We start from the raw sequence: 15,504 nt of genomic DNA, 5'->3' as shown, positions 1-15,504 counted from the left end.
TGAATTAAGTAAGGAAATAATAATGCAATCAATGGGAAGATAAAATAATAAGAAATGTGTACAAGCCAATCTGCAATTAAGAACTTACTGGGCATCAAGAAGCATCTAGTGAACGGGTCTCCTGTGTATCCCTCGTCGCAGCTGCATATAGGGTTGTGATTTAGCACTTGGCATTTGGTGTTCTGACCGCAGGTTCCCGGACAAGGATCCTGGCATTTGTTATTCAGGCAAGCTTGAGTCAAAGGACATTCCGCGCTGACCACGCATTCTGGTCTGCATGCAGGAGGGCTCCCGATGAATCCAGATTGGCAGGAACAGACTGCATGGTCGTTCACCACTTTGCAGACGCTGTTCGCTCCGCAAGGTGACGGCGTACATGGTTGCCTTCTTGGTTCTGCAAAATAATAATACTATAATGTATAACTCCTGCACTTATGTATAATTTATAATTCTATATTAATTTGGTTTTATTTAAAACGTAAAAATTAACGAAGAATGTACCTTCAGAAATTTGTGGACGACACAATACAAATGGATCCCCGATGGTGCCAGTAGAACAACTGCACATTGGAATGTGATTTACCACGTCGCATCTCGCGTTGGTACCGCAGGTTCCAATGCACGGGTCCACGCAGTTGTGATTAACGCAAGCCTTTACTCGAGAACAGTCCGAATTCATCGTGCATTCTGGTCGACAGTACGAATAAGGATCGCCGAAGTAATTCGGAAGGCACGTGCAGATTCCGTCGTTGCAATCGGCGTTCGGTCCGCAAGGCGATGGGTTGCACAGATCCTCCGGTGTCTTCGGTTGTTCTGAAATAAAAAATATGCATTATTTAATGAAGTATTATAATGTATAATAAAATTTGTGTAATTATTAATAAAATTGAGGAATATACATAATGATTTTGAAATGATAAATAAAATAAGAAAGGCAGTGCATGTGACAATATAAAATATTAATAAATTATTGAAAGAGGATGATAACATAATAAATACCTATTATTTGTGAGCACAGGGTGAAGGGGTCGCCGGTGTAATCTTGCTGACATAAGCAAATGGGTATATGATTCTGCACTCGGCAGTCCGCGTTCTGTCCACAGGATCCAACGCAAGGATCTCGACATTTCTCGGAGATGCAAGCTTGATTTGACGGACAGTCTGTGTTGACAACGCATTCCGGGCGACAATTAGGCGGCAATCCTATGTAGTTCTTCAAACAGGAGCAAGCAGCCTGGTCCCCGATTGCTCTACATTCCGCGTACAAACCACAAGGACTTGGGCTGCAAGGATCACCCACCGGCGGCACTGGAGTGACTGCAGAAACAAATTGGAATAGAACAAAAATGTACAGATGATGAAAATAAAAGAATCCATGATTCGTCTATGACATGAGATGACAAAACTCACCTATCTGAGGATAACACCTGGAGAAGGGATCTCCCGTAGTTGCCTGCGGACAGCTGCACAACGGATTATGATTGATCACTCTGCAATTAGCTCCAACGCCACAAGTTCCAGGGCAAGGATCAGTGCACTTGTACTTGTAACAAGCTCTGTTCTGCGGGCATTCCGAGTTCACCACGCACTCCGGTCTGCAGTTAGGCGGTGATCCGACGAAAGACTCTTGGCAAGTACACACAGCTTGGTCGTTCACGGTTCTACATAGACTGTTAGGTCCACAGGGAGACGGCAGACAGGGATCGGTCACCGTGGGCTCGGTGCTTGGGCTGACCGGTAAAGTGCAACTGTTGAACGGATCTCCCACGTAACCGGGTTGGCAAGTACAAGTCGGGATGTGATTGATAACTGAGCACTGAGCTTGAATGCCGCATATTCCTGGGCAAGGATCCTCGCACTTGTTCCGCACGCAGGCTTTGTTGGTTGGGCAATCTGAACTAAGGATGCATTCCGGTTGACAGCCTTCGTAAGGGTTCCCGTGGTAATCGTCGATGCAGATGCACGCGCCGACGTTGTCGCGTTGCTGGCAAATTGCGTTGGGTCCACATGGCGATGGTTCGCATGGGTTAATAGCTTCTTCTGTAGATTCGAAGAAAAAATAAAATATATATAATAAAAAAAAAATTTCTCCTGTCATTTCAAATAAAGCAAATATTTAAGTGACTACATTTAGATGGACGATCATTGAATTGCATAATTAAAATTGAATGAACATACCTTCCAATATAATGCACTGAACAAATGGATTTCCCGTGTAGCCGGACGAGCACGAGCAAGTAACTGCATGGTTGACCACAAGGCACTTAGCATTCTCAGCGCAGGATCCAGAACAAGGATTCGTACACTTCGAATTTATACATGCCTTGTCCGTTGGACAATCGGGGTTTATCAAACACTCTGGACGACAGTTCGGGGGAGTTCCGATGTATGTAGGAAGACAAGAACATGTTGGGAAACCATTTATGTTTTGACACTGAGCATTTGGTCCACAGGGCGAAGGGTTGCAAGGATCTCCCGTTTCTTTTGTCTCTGGCGGCACTGTTAATTATTAAAAACAGAACAAATCGCATTAAATTGTATGTACAATTATATATTTCATAACATTTGTATTTGTTTAATCTTACGTTGAATTTCGTAACAACTCCTGAACGGATCTCCGGTTTGTCCAGGAACGCAACTGCAGATGGGCGAGTGATTAATGACTTCGCATCTAGCGTTCAATCCGCAAGAACCCAAGCAAGGATCGGTGCACTTTTGATTGACGCATGCACGCGTTGGTGGACACTCCGAGCTGACGACGCATTCAGGTTTGCAGGATGGCGGAGATCCGAGGTATCCTTGAAGGCAGGAACACACGGCATGATCCTCAATATTGCGACATTGACTGTTTGGCCCACATGGCGAGGGAGAGCATGGGTCCCTTGAAGATTGTGGAACTGAAAGAGAAATTGCGATTTATAAATGCATAGTTATTGAAAGTTGTCATTTAAAATAACAACATTCACTGATATTGTCAATGAGTCTCGAATAAATGATTTTTCACTTATTAAATTATTTTATATAAATAGTCACATTGACACAATCTGTTTACATGTATATTAATTTATGGATCGTAGAGTATTTTAAACTTTAAAAAAAATACTTACTTTGCGGTTGAACGCGGCAGTTGATGAAAGGATCTCCAACGTATCCAGACGGGCAAGAACAGACGGGAATGTGATTTATGATGTCACAAAGTGCGTTCTGACCGCACGTGCCGGGACAAGGATCCTTGCACTTGTTCTTCAGGCAAGTCTTGTCACGTGGGCACTCCGAGTTGAGGATGCATTCTGGCCTGCAAGCTTCGTAAGGGTTGCCGATGTATTCAGGCAGGCATTCGCATTCACCGTTCTTGCATATCGAGTTCGGCCCGCAAGGCGACGGACTGCATGGGTCGCTCACAGATGGTACGGTTGCTTAAAACGAAAACGATATTCAATTTGTACTTCACAATACTACAGATCTAAATCTAAATAAAAAAAATCATCAAAATCTTACTTGGAGGAATGACTGTGCATTGAGTAAACGGATCACCGGTGAATCCTTCCATACAAGTGCACACAGGAATGTGGTTCAAAATATGACACTGTGCATTGACACCACAAGAGCCTGGACAAGGATCTTGACACCTCTGGTTCACGCAGGCGAGATTACTCTTGCATTCAGAGCTTAAAATGCATTCTGGCCTGCATTCTGGAGGGACGCCGATGTAATTCGGAAGGCAGGAGCAGGCTGGGTTTCCGGATATGATCTGGCACAGGGAGTTTGGCCCGCAAGGTGATGGGCTGCACGATGGCGGCCGTTCCGTGGTCGAAGGAACGTCATAAGCTAATGGAAGTGTTATATTAATTAATGATACTGAAACATTAAATATTATTTATTACATTATTATTGAACATTATTCTTACCAAGAGAACATTGAGTGAAGGGATCACCAGTGAATCCGGTAGGACACGTGCAAATTGGATTATGGTTCTTGGTGGTGCACTGTGCCCTCAATCCACATGTATTCGGGCAAGGATCCGCGCACTTTTTGTTCAAACAAGCCAAATGGGGCGGACACTCCGCGTTCACTATACATTCCGGTCTACAATTCGGTGGAATTCCTCTGTATTCCGGAAGACACGTGCAAACTGCCTGACCATTCACTTCACGACACTTGCTGTTGGGACCGCAGGGCGACGGTGAACATGGATCTAATGGTGGCATTTCTAGAAATGAATTTATGAAAATGAAAGTTATATTCGTATCATAAATTATTATTATACATAAATTATGTCATTACGTATTATATAAATTATGTATAAATTATAAGCAATTTTATGATATTCCACACTTACTCGTCATTTCTTTAATTTCGCAAGCGAAGTACGGATCTCCCGTGTATCCTGGAGGGCAAGTGCATACAGGTACATGCTCCTGGACTCTGCAGATGGACAATGTGCCGCAAGTGCTCGGGCAAGGATCGGAACACTTGAATCCGACACAAGCCAATTGCGGGGCGCAGTCGTTGTTCGATTCGCACTCTCTGTGGCATCCCTTATCGTTATCGTACGGGTCGCCAACGAGGTCCAGTGGGCAGACGCATGCTCCGGCACCATTCCTCTCGCGGCATTGAGCGTTGGGCCCGCACGGATTTGGAGAACATGGATTGGCAATGCTGATATCTGTTGCTGGATGAAGATGTTAAATTCTTAGTCCAAAATAAACACGAAATTGATGGGAAGAGTATGAATGAATTTATATATTTAATTTTAAGAAGTTTATGTGAATCAGATTTTGATAATTTAAATGAGAGAGTTGTTATTAAAATTGGGAAGAATCTTACTTGGTGGCGGTCCCAGGAAACAGCGAACAGTAGCGTCACCCTCGTACCCCTCAGGACAGGTACAAATAGGAACATGATTCTGCACTGAACACCTAGCCAGTTCGCCACAAGCTCCAGGACAAGGATTCTTGCACAGCTGATTAATACACGCTGCCGAGTGGAAGCAATCAGAATCATCCACACACTCGGGTCTGCAATTCGGCGGTCGTCCAATGTAATTCAATAAACAGGAACACGCCGGCTGTGAGCCGATTACTCGACATTGCGAATTCGGTCCACATGGGTTGGGCTCGCATGGATTTCCAACATCTTTGAACGGTGGTTGAGTCATGTTGAACCTCGTGCACTGCAGCAATGGATTGCCAGTGTGTCCAGTCGCGCAGGAGCAGATGGGATTGTGATTCACTGTCAAGCATTTCGTGTTCACTCCGCAGGATCCTGGGCAAGGATCCGCGCACTTGTTATCGATGCAGGCTCTGTTCTGAGAACATTCTGCGCTGACTATGCACTCCGGGCGACAACCTGGAGGTACACCGACGAATCCTGGTTGACAAAGGCACACAGCGTGTCCGTTGTGCACGCGACAGTTGCTGTTGGGTCCGCAAGGCGATGGCTCGCAAGGGTTGATAGGCAAGGGTTCTGGAGTTACTTCAATTCCCATGCACGCGGTGAAAGGATCGCCGGTGAAACCGGGTAAACAGGTGCACGACGGAGCGTGGTTTACGACTCTGCAAGTGGCGCTTTGCCCGCAGGTACCTGGACAAGGATTCGCGCATTTGTTGTTTTGACAAGCTTTGCTCGGATCGCAATCGGAGTTCTTCAGGCATTCTGGTCTGCAGCCTGTGTATGGATCGCCGATGTATTCTGGCAGACAAGTGCAGGAACCGACGCCGTTACGCTCGTTGCAGATCGCGTTCGCACCGCAGGGTGATGGATTACAAGGGGTGCGAGGCTGTTCTGTTGTCGTAGGTTCTAAACAGATTAGATATCATTTGAAATTTGTTGAGAAAAAAATAAAAGAAAACAAACCATACTTTACGAATATAACAAAATTAACTAATTCAACTTGAGACAAAAATAAAATTAATATTAAATTTAAACATAAGGAATGGGTCAAAAAGAAATGATTCTATATAATAGTAAGATGTTAAGATTACCTTCTAATATGGGTGTACACTGGATGAATGGATCCCCGCTGTGGCCAGCGTTGCAAATGCAAACTGGATTATGTTTTACGACATTGCAGAAGGTATTGATACCGCAAGATCCTGGGCAAGGATCCACGCATCGATCGTTGCGACAGGCGAGATTTCCGGGACACTCAGCGTTGCTAGTACACTCTGGGCGACAGTTAGGTGCCTTGCCGATGTAGTTTGGCAGACAGGAACATGCCGGGAAACCATCGATCACGCGACACTGAGAATTCGGTCCACAAGGTGATGGAATACAAGGATTTCCGCTCGGTTCTGATCCTGGTTGCTTTCCTTCCGCTTTAAAAAAAGTCAAAATCAAAAATGAAATGAAATTGATGAAACAAGTAATAAATAAAAATTGAAATTGAATAGTACAGATAATAAATTCAGAGTTTTAATAAAACAAATAAAAATCTCTTACGTTCTCTGGCGCATCCGAAGAACGGGTCTCCAGTGAATCCGGATATGCAACTGCACACTGGATTATGATTGCTGACTTGGCAATCAGTGTTCTCGCCACAAGTACCCGGGCATGGGTCTCTGCACCTCCGTTCGATGCAAGCAGTGTTCAGCGAGCAGTCAGCGCTAGATTCGCACTCCGGTCGACACTGTGGAGGACTGCCGACGTAATCCGGTTGACAGGAACACACAGCATGATTGTCGATTACTCTGCAATTGCTGTACGGACCACATGGCGACGGTTGGCATGGATTTTCTGGCGCTATTACTGAAACAAAATGAACGATTAAACATTTGTACAAATGAAACGTTAATATTATAATAAAATTCATATATGTTAATAAAAATAATTAAAGGAATTAAGGATTCGATGTTTACCTGCACAGCTCTGATAAGGATCGCCAGCGGTGTGATCCGGGCAGTAGCAAGGAGGCACTCTGTTCGAATCGCACAAGGCTCCGATTCCGCAGGGATTCGGTTCGCACTCGTCAGATCGAGGCACGCAGCCTCTAACTGTGTTGGGACTTTCGATGAACCCTGGCAGACAGCTACATTTGGAGAGACCGTTATCTAACACGGTGCATTGTGTGTTTGGTCCACAGGGGGATGGTTCACAAGGATTGCCAGGTAAGGTACAAGGCGTGTTAGGAGGATTTCCTTCGTATCCTGGCAGACAGAAACATCTCACTTGCCCTGATATCAAGCGGCAGCCGGAATTCACACCGCAAGGGTTCCCTTGACACTGATCGCCTTCTGGAACTGATGACAAAAATTATTAAGGAAAAATTTAATTAATGATCAACATCAATCATAAATATTAAAAATGATATATTATATTTAATTTATATAAGACAATAATTATTTTAATTTTGAAGTTTGAAAAAACTTACTGCATTTCTCAAACGGATTTCCGGTAAGCCCCTTAGGACAGAAGCATATCGGATTGCCATTGTCATTTTCGCACATAGCATCCAAGCCGCAAGGATTCGGCACGCATGGATCTGTGGTTAATTGCGTGCAACCGACGTGGGGGTTGCCTTGGAATCCGGGCAAGCACTTGCATTGCGCTTGATGGTTCTCCGAGTAGCATTTGGTGTTGTCGCCGCAGTCGGCTTCCGCGCAAGGGTTGATGCACTTCCGGTTCAGCCGGTCGCAGTATTTAGATGGTGGACAGTCTTCGTTATATTGGCATACGTTCCTTCCTTCCTCTTCTGAAATTATTTTAAAAGTTCGAATATCCGAATTGAATATTCCTGAACATTTATATTAATGTTCATATATAAATTTTAATAAATAAATACCTAGTTCGCAATAAGAGAAACCGTTCCCGTGGTATCCTTCCTCGCAGCTGCAGTCGGCCTTGTGATTGGTGTTAACGCAGATCGCGTTCGCGGCGCAGGGATTCCAAACGAGACACGGTTCCTGACAGGTGCCCTCGATGCACGCCTCAGTCAACGGACAATCTTTGTGGCTAGTGCAACCCGCTAAAGGGGGATCGAAGAAAAAAGCCCATATAGCCCCGAGGAAAGGGTGCACGAGTAATAAAATGGTGTCGAGTGATTGCTCAGGCTTGTATGAAACAGTGTATGTACTATATGTGTCTCTGTGTTCAAGTGCGCGAAGATCTGTGTTCGTGTCGTTGAACGAGTTCACGTATAATTATCAAGTGTTGATAGATAGAATTTTAGATCTCAGAGATTGTACAGATATCGTGTGAATCGAGATTGCACGTTGTATGTGCAATATTCATATGTACAATACATACATATTTACAGAACGAGTTGTATGCTTTTGCGCTGTAAAAATAGGTAAAGGGGTGGAGGTTCTCGCTCTTGTACAAACCTTTGATACAAGTGTACGTAGTTGGGTCGCACTCCATGCCAGGCGGGCAATAAGGACAATCTCTACCATCCGTTACATCTGAGAAAAATATGGAAAATAATTTTTTTTTTTATGTTAATTTCATCCCTTTCGTTTGGATTTTGAAAATTAATTTGGTACCTTTCACGCAAACGGGTCTGTGATCCTGAACGTGGCAGACTTCGACAAAGTCGCATGGGTTGTGAACGGTGCACGGGTTCAGGCATTGCTCATTTATGCAGGCCAACTGGGAGAGACAGTCGTCGTGCGTTTTGCATTTGGTATCTGACGAAACGAATCCTATATTAGTAGCTCAAAATAACTCGGCCATCAGTTATTTCGAATATATAATTTATTCAAAAGTCATCTATATTCAATAACTTCTTTGACGTATTATGAAATTGTACACATATAAAAAAAAAATGGTATATACACAATCTTCTAATATCTAAGACATATAGTGGTTTTGTGTTACATGTGTAAAGCCCAGAAACAAATGTTAATTTCCACTCTTAAAGGAGACATTCTATTCGACAGTTTTAATCATTATCCAAATGTGATATTTCAAGTATTACAAATGATAATTAATAAAATGTTACGTAGAATGAAACGAGTCTTTTAAGAGTGGATTCCATGAAGGAATTACAATTAATTGCTACGTATAGATAAGCGAAAGAGAATGTGCAGAGGCGCAACATAATAATAATAATGTACAAGCATGCGAAAGAGCGCTAATGCAGCAGGTCTATGTCTGCACTGGGTTGCAGCAGTGTTTAATAACTATGTCTAATTCATATTCGATTCATCGTGACGTTCCCACGTGTACATTGGATTAAAAATGATCTGTCGATCACAAAAAGAAAGGTACAACTCTCCAGAATTGGTTGCCTCCAATTTTCATCTGGATTGACTGGACGACGTCTCTCACATTGGAGAACGTTTTGCCGAAACACAGAAACACTGACGGTGGACACGAGAACAACACATTTACAATGGACTCCCGACAAGAGAGATCATTTTACCTGGGAGTACGCTACAATTAGTTGTACTCTGGTTTAGGTTGAAGCACACGGGCCGACACGTGTCGTTCGGACAGATTTTACAATCGGTAGCATTGATGGTAGTAGTCTGTTCGCAAGCTGTATACCCTGGAGTTGTTAGAGTCGTGTGTGGTTCTGTGGTTAGTCGTTCGGATGTTAACTCGGTTGTATACGGTTCAGTTGATTGTTCCCCGATTTGTTGCTCGGTTGTCGTCGACGGGGTAAAGTATTGTTCGGTCGATGATTCTGTTGAGTATTTCGTGGCAGTTGATGATTTTTCTGTTGAGTATGTTTTTATTTGTTCGGTTGTTAACAATTGTTCCGTCGAGTATTCTGTCGACGTCGCATATTGAGTCGTTAATTGTTCTTCCGTGATGTGTTGTTCGGTTGTTGAGTATTGGGTGACTCCGGGAACTTTTTCTGTTGAGTATTGTGTTGTTAATTGCTCAGTAAAATATTGCTCTGTCGTGGAAGATTGTTGCGTATAATATTCAATTGTTGAAGTTTGTTCCGTAGTTATTGAAGATTTTTCTGTTGAATATTGTTCGGTAATTAAAGGCCGAACTGTGGAGTATTCCGTTGGATATTCTATAGTTACTGAAGATTGCTCTGTAGAATATTCTGCAGTTGTTGACAACTGTTCTATTGAAATCTCCGTAGTTGTCAAAGATTCCCGCGTCGAATATTCTGTTTCCATTGAAGTAAATTGTTCAGTCGTGGTTTCATGCTTTAAAGGATATTCCGGTGTCACAGTAATCAACGTTACATTCTCTGTCGTTCCTAGATTCAAATTCTCTGTGCTCAGTGGCATTTTATTAGTGGTTTCTTGAAGAGTAACAATTTCTGGAGAACTTGTTTCCGTAACTTCTGATACCGTAGAGTATTCAGTCGTTGTCTCATGCTTTAAAGGATGTTCAGTCGTCGTTTCATATTTCGTAGGATATTGCGCTGTGACAGTGATCAATGTTACATTCTCTGTCGTCCTTAAACTCGTACTTTCTGTATTCGTTGGTATTGTATTAAAACTTTCTTCAGATGTACTTTCAGTAGAACTTCTTTCAGTAAATTCCATCATTTCTGTAGTGGATTCGTTTAAATATACAGGAGTTACAGTAACAACTTCCGGTATTGTAGCGTATTCAGTCGTCGGATGTTTCAAGGGATACTGTGCCGTCACTGTGATCAATGTTACACTTTCTGTCGTTCCTATACTCGTACTCTCCGTACTCATTGGTATTGTGTTAGTACTTTCTTCAGATGTACTTTCACTAGAAACTCTTTCAGTGAATATTGTCGTTTCTGTAGTGGATTCGTTCAAATATATAGGTGTCACAGTAATAACTTCACCAGACGGCGAAGTTCTATTCGTTGGATGAAAATATACAACCGGAGTAACTATTTGAATTTTCTCAGTCGTAGTCCCCTGAGTCTCAAACAATTCTGTGGTAGATACTACTTCAGTTGTACCAGTAGGTTCATACTCTATGCCTTTTACTGTTGGAACAGGTTCCGTGTTCTCTTCAGAAATATCTTTGACAGTAGGCACTTCTATCATAGAAGTAGTGCTCCCGATAGTCTCAGTTGTACCAAACACAATTATAGTAGGCACGGTCGATTCCACGGATACGGTATTTTCTTCAACACTGGGAATTGTCATAGTTTCCGTCACTGTCGGAACAAATTCGGTGTTCTCCATTGAAATGTCTTTAACAGTCGGTACTTCTGCTTCAGAAGTAGTACTTTCGATAGTCTTAGTAGTACCAGATACAATTATAGTAGGCACGGTCGATTCCACAGATACGGTATTTTCTTCAACACTAGGAATTGTAACAGTTTCCGTCACTGTTGGAACAAGTTCCGTGTTCTCCGTAGAAATATCTTCAACAGTCGGCACTTCTGTCATAGAAGTAGTGCTCCCGATAGTCTCAGTAGTACCAGATACAATTACAGCAGGCACAGTCGATTCCACGGATACAGTATTTTCTTCAACAGTAGAAATCGTGGTAGTTTCCATACTAATCATACTCGAGGATTCAGTAGTTCCTATCGAAGTCGTACTCTCTTCATACTCATGAGTAGTAATATTAGATTGTGTGCTGGTTAAGAGTGTAGTGGTTTCATAAATCTCTGTGGTGTTTGTACATGTGTAATCGTCGCAGCAAATAGGCCTGTGTGCTTTAACCAGACATCGAACCGCCGATCGACATCGGTCGACGCAAGGATCGACGCAGGACCCTTCGACACAGGCTTCTGTGTCGGCGCAATCCTCGTCGTACTCGCAGATATTGTCTGTGGTCGCGTTGTGGAGAACTGCTGCAGGATACATAATAGAATATAATAACAGAAGTCGACGAGAGAAGTAAAAAGAGGCAGCTGAAAACGTTTCAAGCCAGTCGCTATCTTCAACATTAGACTATCGCTACGAGATCGACATACTAATTTACGCCAATAACAAAGAGTCTACGAATTATTGTCAGATTATGGTTAAGCATGCTCACGCAGTAAAGCTATCAGAAATATGTATATGTAATCGACGTTAAGTCTTTACAGAGACAGATGTAACGGAGAAATAAAATATCGTTGGACGGTGAGGACGTCGGCGGAGCGAAGGCGGGAGCATATGGGAGTCGTATACGTGACATTTGGGTCCTGAAACGTTCTTTTTCCTCGTTCAAACAATGGAATAGATTCCGTCGACAACGTTTTATTTACAAAGTAAATATCGATTAGAGATAGAAACGTATTCCACTGTCGTGAAAGATAGAAACCTGAAAAGTAGCAACTGATATGTTCCGTGTGAGGCTAGTACAGAGAGAAGTATTTCATGACAACGTGGATAAATTTTTGTGCAGAATTAACGTGTATATAATTTTTATACAAACAATATATGTACGATATATTGAGAGAGATAGAGGTAGTCGATTAGAAGAGCGTGATAGGGCAGACCTATAAGAAGTGAGAGAAGAGATAGGTGGTGAGAAATGGTGTTTACCTTTCATGCATCCGTATTTAGTATCTGGCACAAAGCCGGGGGGACAGAACTTGCAGATAGGCTTGTGCTCCTCCACGTAACAGGGGGCATCAGCCGGACAGGTGGAGTTTCTGCATGGGTCCACGCAGCGATAGTTGCGGCACGCCAAGTCTGGAGAGCAGCCACTGTCACGCAGGCAAATGGAGAGGGAGGGATTGCAGTTTTGTGTGCATATGCATACGGGACGGTGGTCCAGGACGTCGCAGGTTTTGTCGGCCGGACACGGTTTTCTCTTACGGACGTTACACGGGTTCTGGCATTTCCCGTTCACGCAGGCCGCGTTCGACGGACAGTCGAAGTCCCTCGCGCAGGTCAACGTGTCCGGAGCGCACGTCAACTCGCCGACCTCGTTCACGACAAACCCGTACTTGCAGACGCACGTGGGCCGGTGGCTGCGCACCTGGCACCTCTTGTTCACCTCGCAGCCGTACTGCGGGCCGAGGCACGGGTCGCGGCACTCGCCGGTGCGGGAATTGCAGGACAGGCTCTCGGGACAGTCGCGGTCCGAGGAGCAACCGATGCTAGGCGTCGGCCTCGGGTTCAGCGTTTCGCATTTCGGGTCCGGGTGGCAGGCCGTGCGCGGCATGCCGATATAGCACTGAGGACAGGAGCACCGGGGCTTGTGCAGAACCACGCGGCACAGGGCGTTGATCCCGCAGGCACCCCGGAGACCGCACGGGTCCACGCATTGCAGGTCAATGCAGGCTTTTTCGTTCGGGCACTCTAGGTCACTGGTGCATTCGCGCTCTATATTCACCGAAGACAAACCGACGATTTCCATTCAATTCGATTTTTTTGTTGTTGTATTGTAACAGTGTTGTGGAGAACGGTAGGTGGCGATGATCGTGGTTGGTGGTGGTGGGACAGGGAAAAAAAAGAAAAAAGCATTTTATAAGAACTGTGAAAAGAAACTTTCTCACAAATAACATAAACCACATGCTTTGTATTCGTAATACGGAAATAAGTAAGGGTAGCTTTCGTGAAGAAGTAAAATAGAGTATCGGAACTTTACATTGTTTGAACAACACGGATCCTTCCTCGTTGTCCGGAATTAATATATATACATACGAGTGTATATATATATATATATGTATGTATGTATAATTGGCAAGCAGCAATATTTACAACACAAGCCCCCGAAAGAAAATAAGAGGGAAAAATAATGTAAAACAGTGGATAATTCCAGCAAAATAACAACAAGCATGGGTATATGAGAATGTCCCTTTCGCAGTTCCCAATCTGTGTCAATAATTAGTCCTAAAGTCTAAAAAAAAAAGAAAACGGATCATCGGTGGTTCGTTCTCTGTAAAATGTGTGCCTTTTTTTTTTTTTAATCGTTGCAACATTTGTCGTCTCTCTCTGTCTCTACTTTTCGCTCATTTCTTTTTTTCTCGATAGACAGACATTACGCGATCCACAAGACAGATTGGATACTGAAATAAACATTCTACATATGAATAGTTTACGTGTGAGACGTGTGTAAAACGTGTTCTCCTCCATTTCCTTGGACACATTATGTACAGAATCGCCTAACTGCATAGATATATGTACAAGTATAATAATGTCTGTGTAAAATCCAGTGTCGTACTCTGTTTCCTTTTGTACAATATGTATAATAGTAGAGAGTATCATCAAAATAACTGGTCCAATCACATCTGTCTCTCGATTGTTAAACGATCCACTGGATTAATACAATAGGTCTAATACAGTATTAAATACTTCAAGTCCTACTGAAGACATGGTTATTCTACGGACCATGTATTCCTCCGTTCTCGTCAGTAAATAAATAAGTTGCTCGCTAGTCACAAATGCTGTACATGAAATTAATCGATCAGCCCGGTTAAACGAGTTAGTAGGCCGGCTCTTACCTGAGCTGCACTCGACGTCCGGCGATCCGCTGGTACCCGGTGGACATCTGCACACGAATATCGCACCGTCTCGTATGCACTCGGCACCCTTGCCGCAGCCGTTCGTGCGACAGTCGCCCAGGCTCTTGTCACCGCTACCTGTGCTCGCAATCATAAATCATATTCAACAAGACTGTACATTCTAAACGTGATCATCCTTTCCTCTTTGTAACCCGATGGCAATTATTTTATTATGAAAAATGCTGTTTCATTTATAACATCATTTTATAATTTTATTCCATGTCTTATTGAGTGATAGAATTTTTTCAGAAATGTACTCACAGGCATGCATCGGGTCACCGGATGGGTAATTTGGTGGACAGTAGCACTGGGGTTGGTTCTTGTAAATTCTGCAAGCAGCGTTCACGCCGCATCGCGTTTCCTTGCACAGTTCCCCACCGCAGATGCAAACCTGATGTGGGTCCCCTTGGCATCCTGGGTCGCAGGTGCATTCGAATCCGTTCAACGTTTCTCTGCACTTCGCGTTCACTCCGCAGGGTCTCCTTAGACACTCGTCGCCACCTAAGACATAAATGAAAAGCATTATTGCTGATTAAATTAATAGATTACAGATTTATAGAGAGATGTGCCGGAAGTCGAAAATCTAATACACATAATTACTTTTCCCAATCTAGATTTCATTTTTTAAATTGACAATACAAGTCTTTCATTTCGTAAAAGGTATATAAAAAAATGAATTCTTCTTACCTTTCTTACAGTTGATCTTAGGATTTCCATAATGTCCGGGTGGACAGGAGCACTGTGCCTTTCTGTTAACCACCCTGCATTGAGCGTTGAAGCCGCAGACTCCGTGTTGCAGGCAAGGATTGGTGCAGACACCATCCTCGCTGCAGTGTTTGTTGGCTTCGCAGTCGTCGTCCCGGTGACATTCCAATTGGTAACACTCTTGGCTAGGTTCGCCCTGGAATCCCTCGGGACACAGGCACACCGCTCTATGATTGGAAACGCGGCAGAGTGCGTTTGTCCCACAAGGTGATCCGTTTGCCGAGCATGGATCCTCGCAACGGTTGCTGATGCAGGATAACGCGGAAGGACAGTCGGAATGAGTGCGACAACCAATCAGACACAACCCTCCTTCGCAGATGTAACCCTGTTCCAAATAAATTATATATTATAATATACATATATACATCATATATTAATAAATTTTAAAAACATTTAAAAA

At 43.5% G+C, this 15,504-nt stretch overlaps 1 protein-coding gene across 1 annotated transcript in view; it reads right to left on the bottom strand.

Moving 5' to 3' along the window:
* The window catches only part of dpy (fibrillin-like protein dumpy), a gene marked incomplete at its 5' end in the record, with an annotated part of 63,138 nt that extends 47,709 nt beyond the window's left edge, over positions 1 to 15,429 (bottom strand). The window contains 23 exons of the mRNA XM_026819602.1: positions 89 to 394; positions 502 to 813; positions 1,000 to 1,317; positions 1,411 to 2,040; positions 2,179 to 2,499; positions 2,586 to 2,897; positions 3,108 to 3,416; positions 3,499 to 3,828; positions 3,909 to 4,211; positions 4,341 to 4,673; positions 4,829 to 5,800; positions 5,986 to 6,318; positions 6,443 to 6,748; positions 6,859 to 7,239; positions 7,371 to 7,691; positions 7,782 to 7,964; positions 8,323 to 8,400; positions 8,482 to 8,625; positions 9,363 to 11,690; positions 12,373 to 13,158; positions 14,280 to 14,417; positions 14,601 to 14,840; positions 15,027 to 15,429. Coding sequence (XP_026675403.1) covers positions 89 to 394; positions 502 to 813; positions 1,000 to 1,317; positions 1,411 to 2,040; positions 2,179 to 2,499; positions 2,586 to 2,897; positions 3,108 to 3,416; positions 3,499 to 3,828; positions 3,909 to 4,211; positions 4,341 to 4,673; positions 4,829 to 5,800; positions 5,986 to 6,318; positions 6,443 to 6,748; positions 6,859 to 7,239; positions 7,371 to 7,691; positions 7,782 to 7,964; positions 8,323 to 8,400; positions 8,482 to 8,625; positions 9,363 to 11,690; positions 12,373 to 13,158; positions 14,280 to 14,417; positions 14,601 to 14,840; positions 15,027 to 15,429 — 10,087 coding nt within the window. The remainder of the gene's footprint in view (positions 1 to 88; positions 395 to 501; positions 814 to 999; positions 1,318 to 1,410; positions 2,041 to 2,178; positions 2,500 to 2,585; positions 2,898 to 3,107; positions 3,417 to 3,498; positions 3,829 to 3,908; positions 4,212 to 4,340; positions 4,674 to 4,828; positions 5,801 to 5,985; positions 6,319 to 6,442; positions 6,749 to 6,858; positions 7,240 to 7,370; positions 7,692 to 7,781; positions 7,965 to 8,322; positions 8,401 to 8,481; positions 8,626 to 9,362; positions 11,691 to 12,372; positions 13,159 to 14,279; positions 14,418 to 14,600; positions 14,841 to 15,026) is intronic.
* Positions 15,430 to 15,504: the final 75 nt, after the last annotated feature.

Source organism: Ceratina calcarata, unplaced genomic scaffold (genome assembly GCF_001652005.2).
Source record: "Ceratina calcarata isolate Rehan_Ccalc_2016 unplaced genomic scaffold, ASM165200v1 scaffold154.2, whole genome shotgun sequence".
Classification (NCBI taxonomy): domain Eukaryota; kingdom Metazoa; phylum Arthropoda; class Insecta; order Hymenoptera; family Apidae; genus Ceratina; species Ceratina calcarata.
The sequence above is the reverse complement of the archived record's forward strand: the minus strand, read 5'-3'. Positions and strand labels throughout refer to the sequence as shown.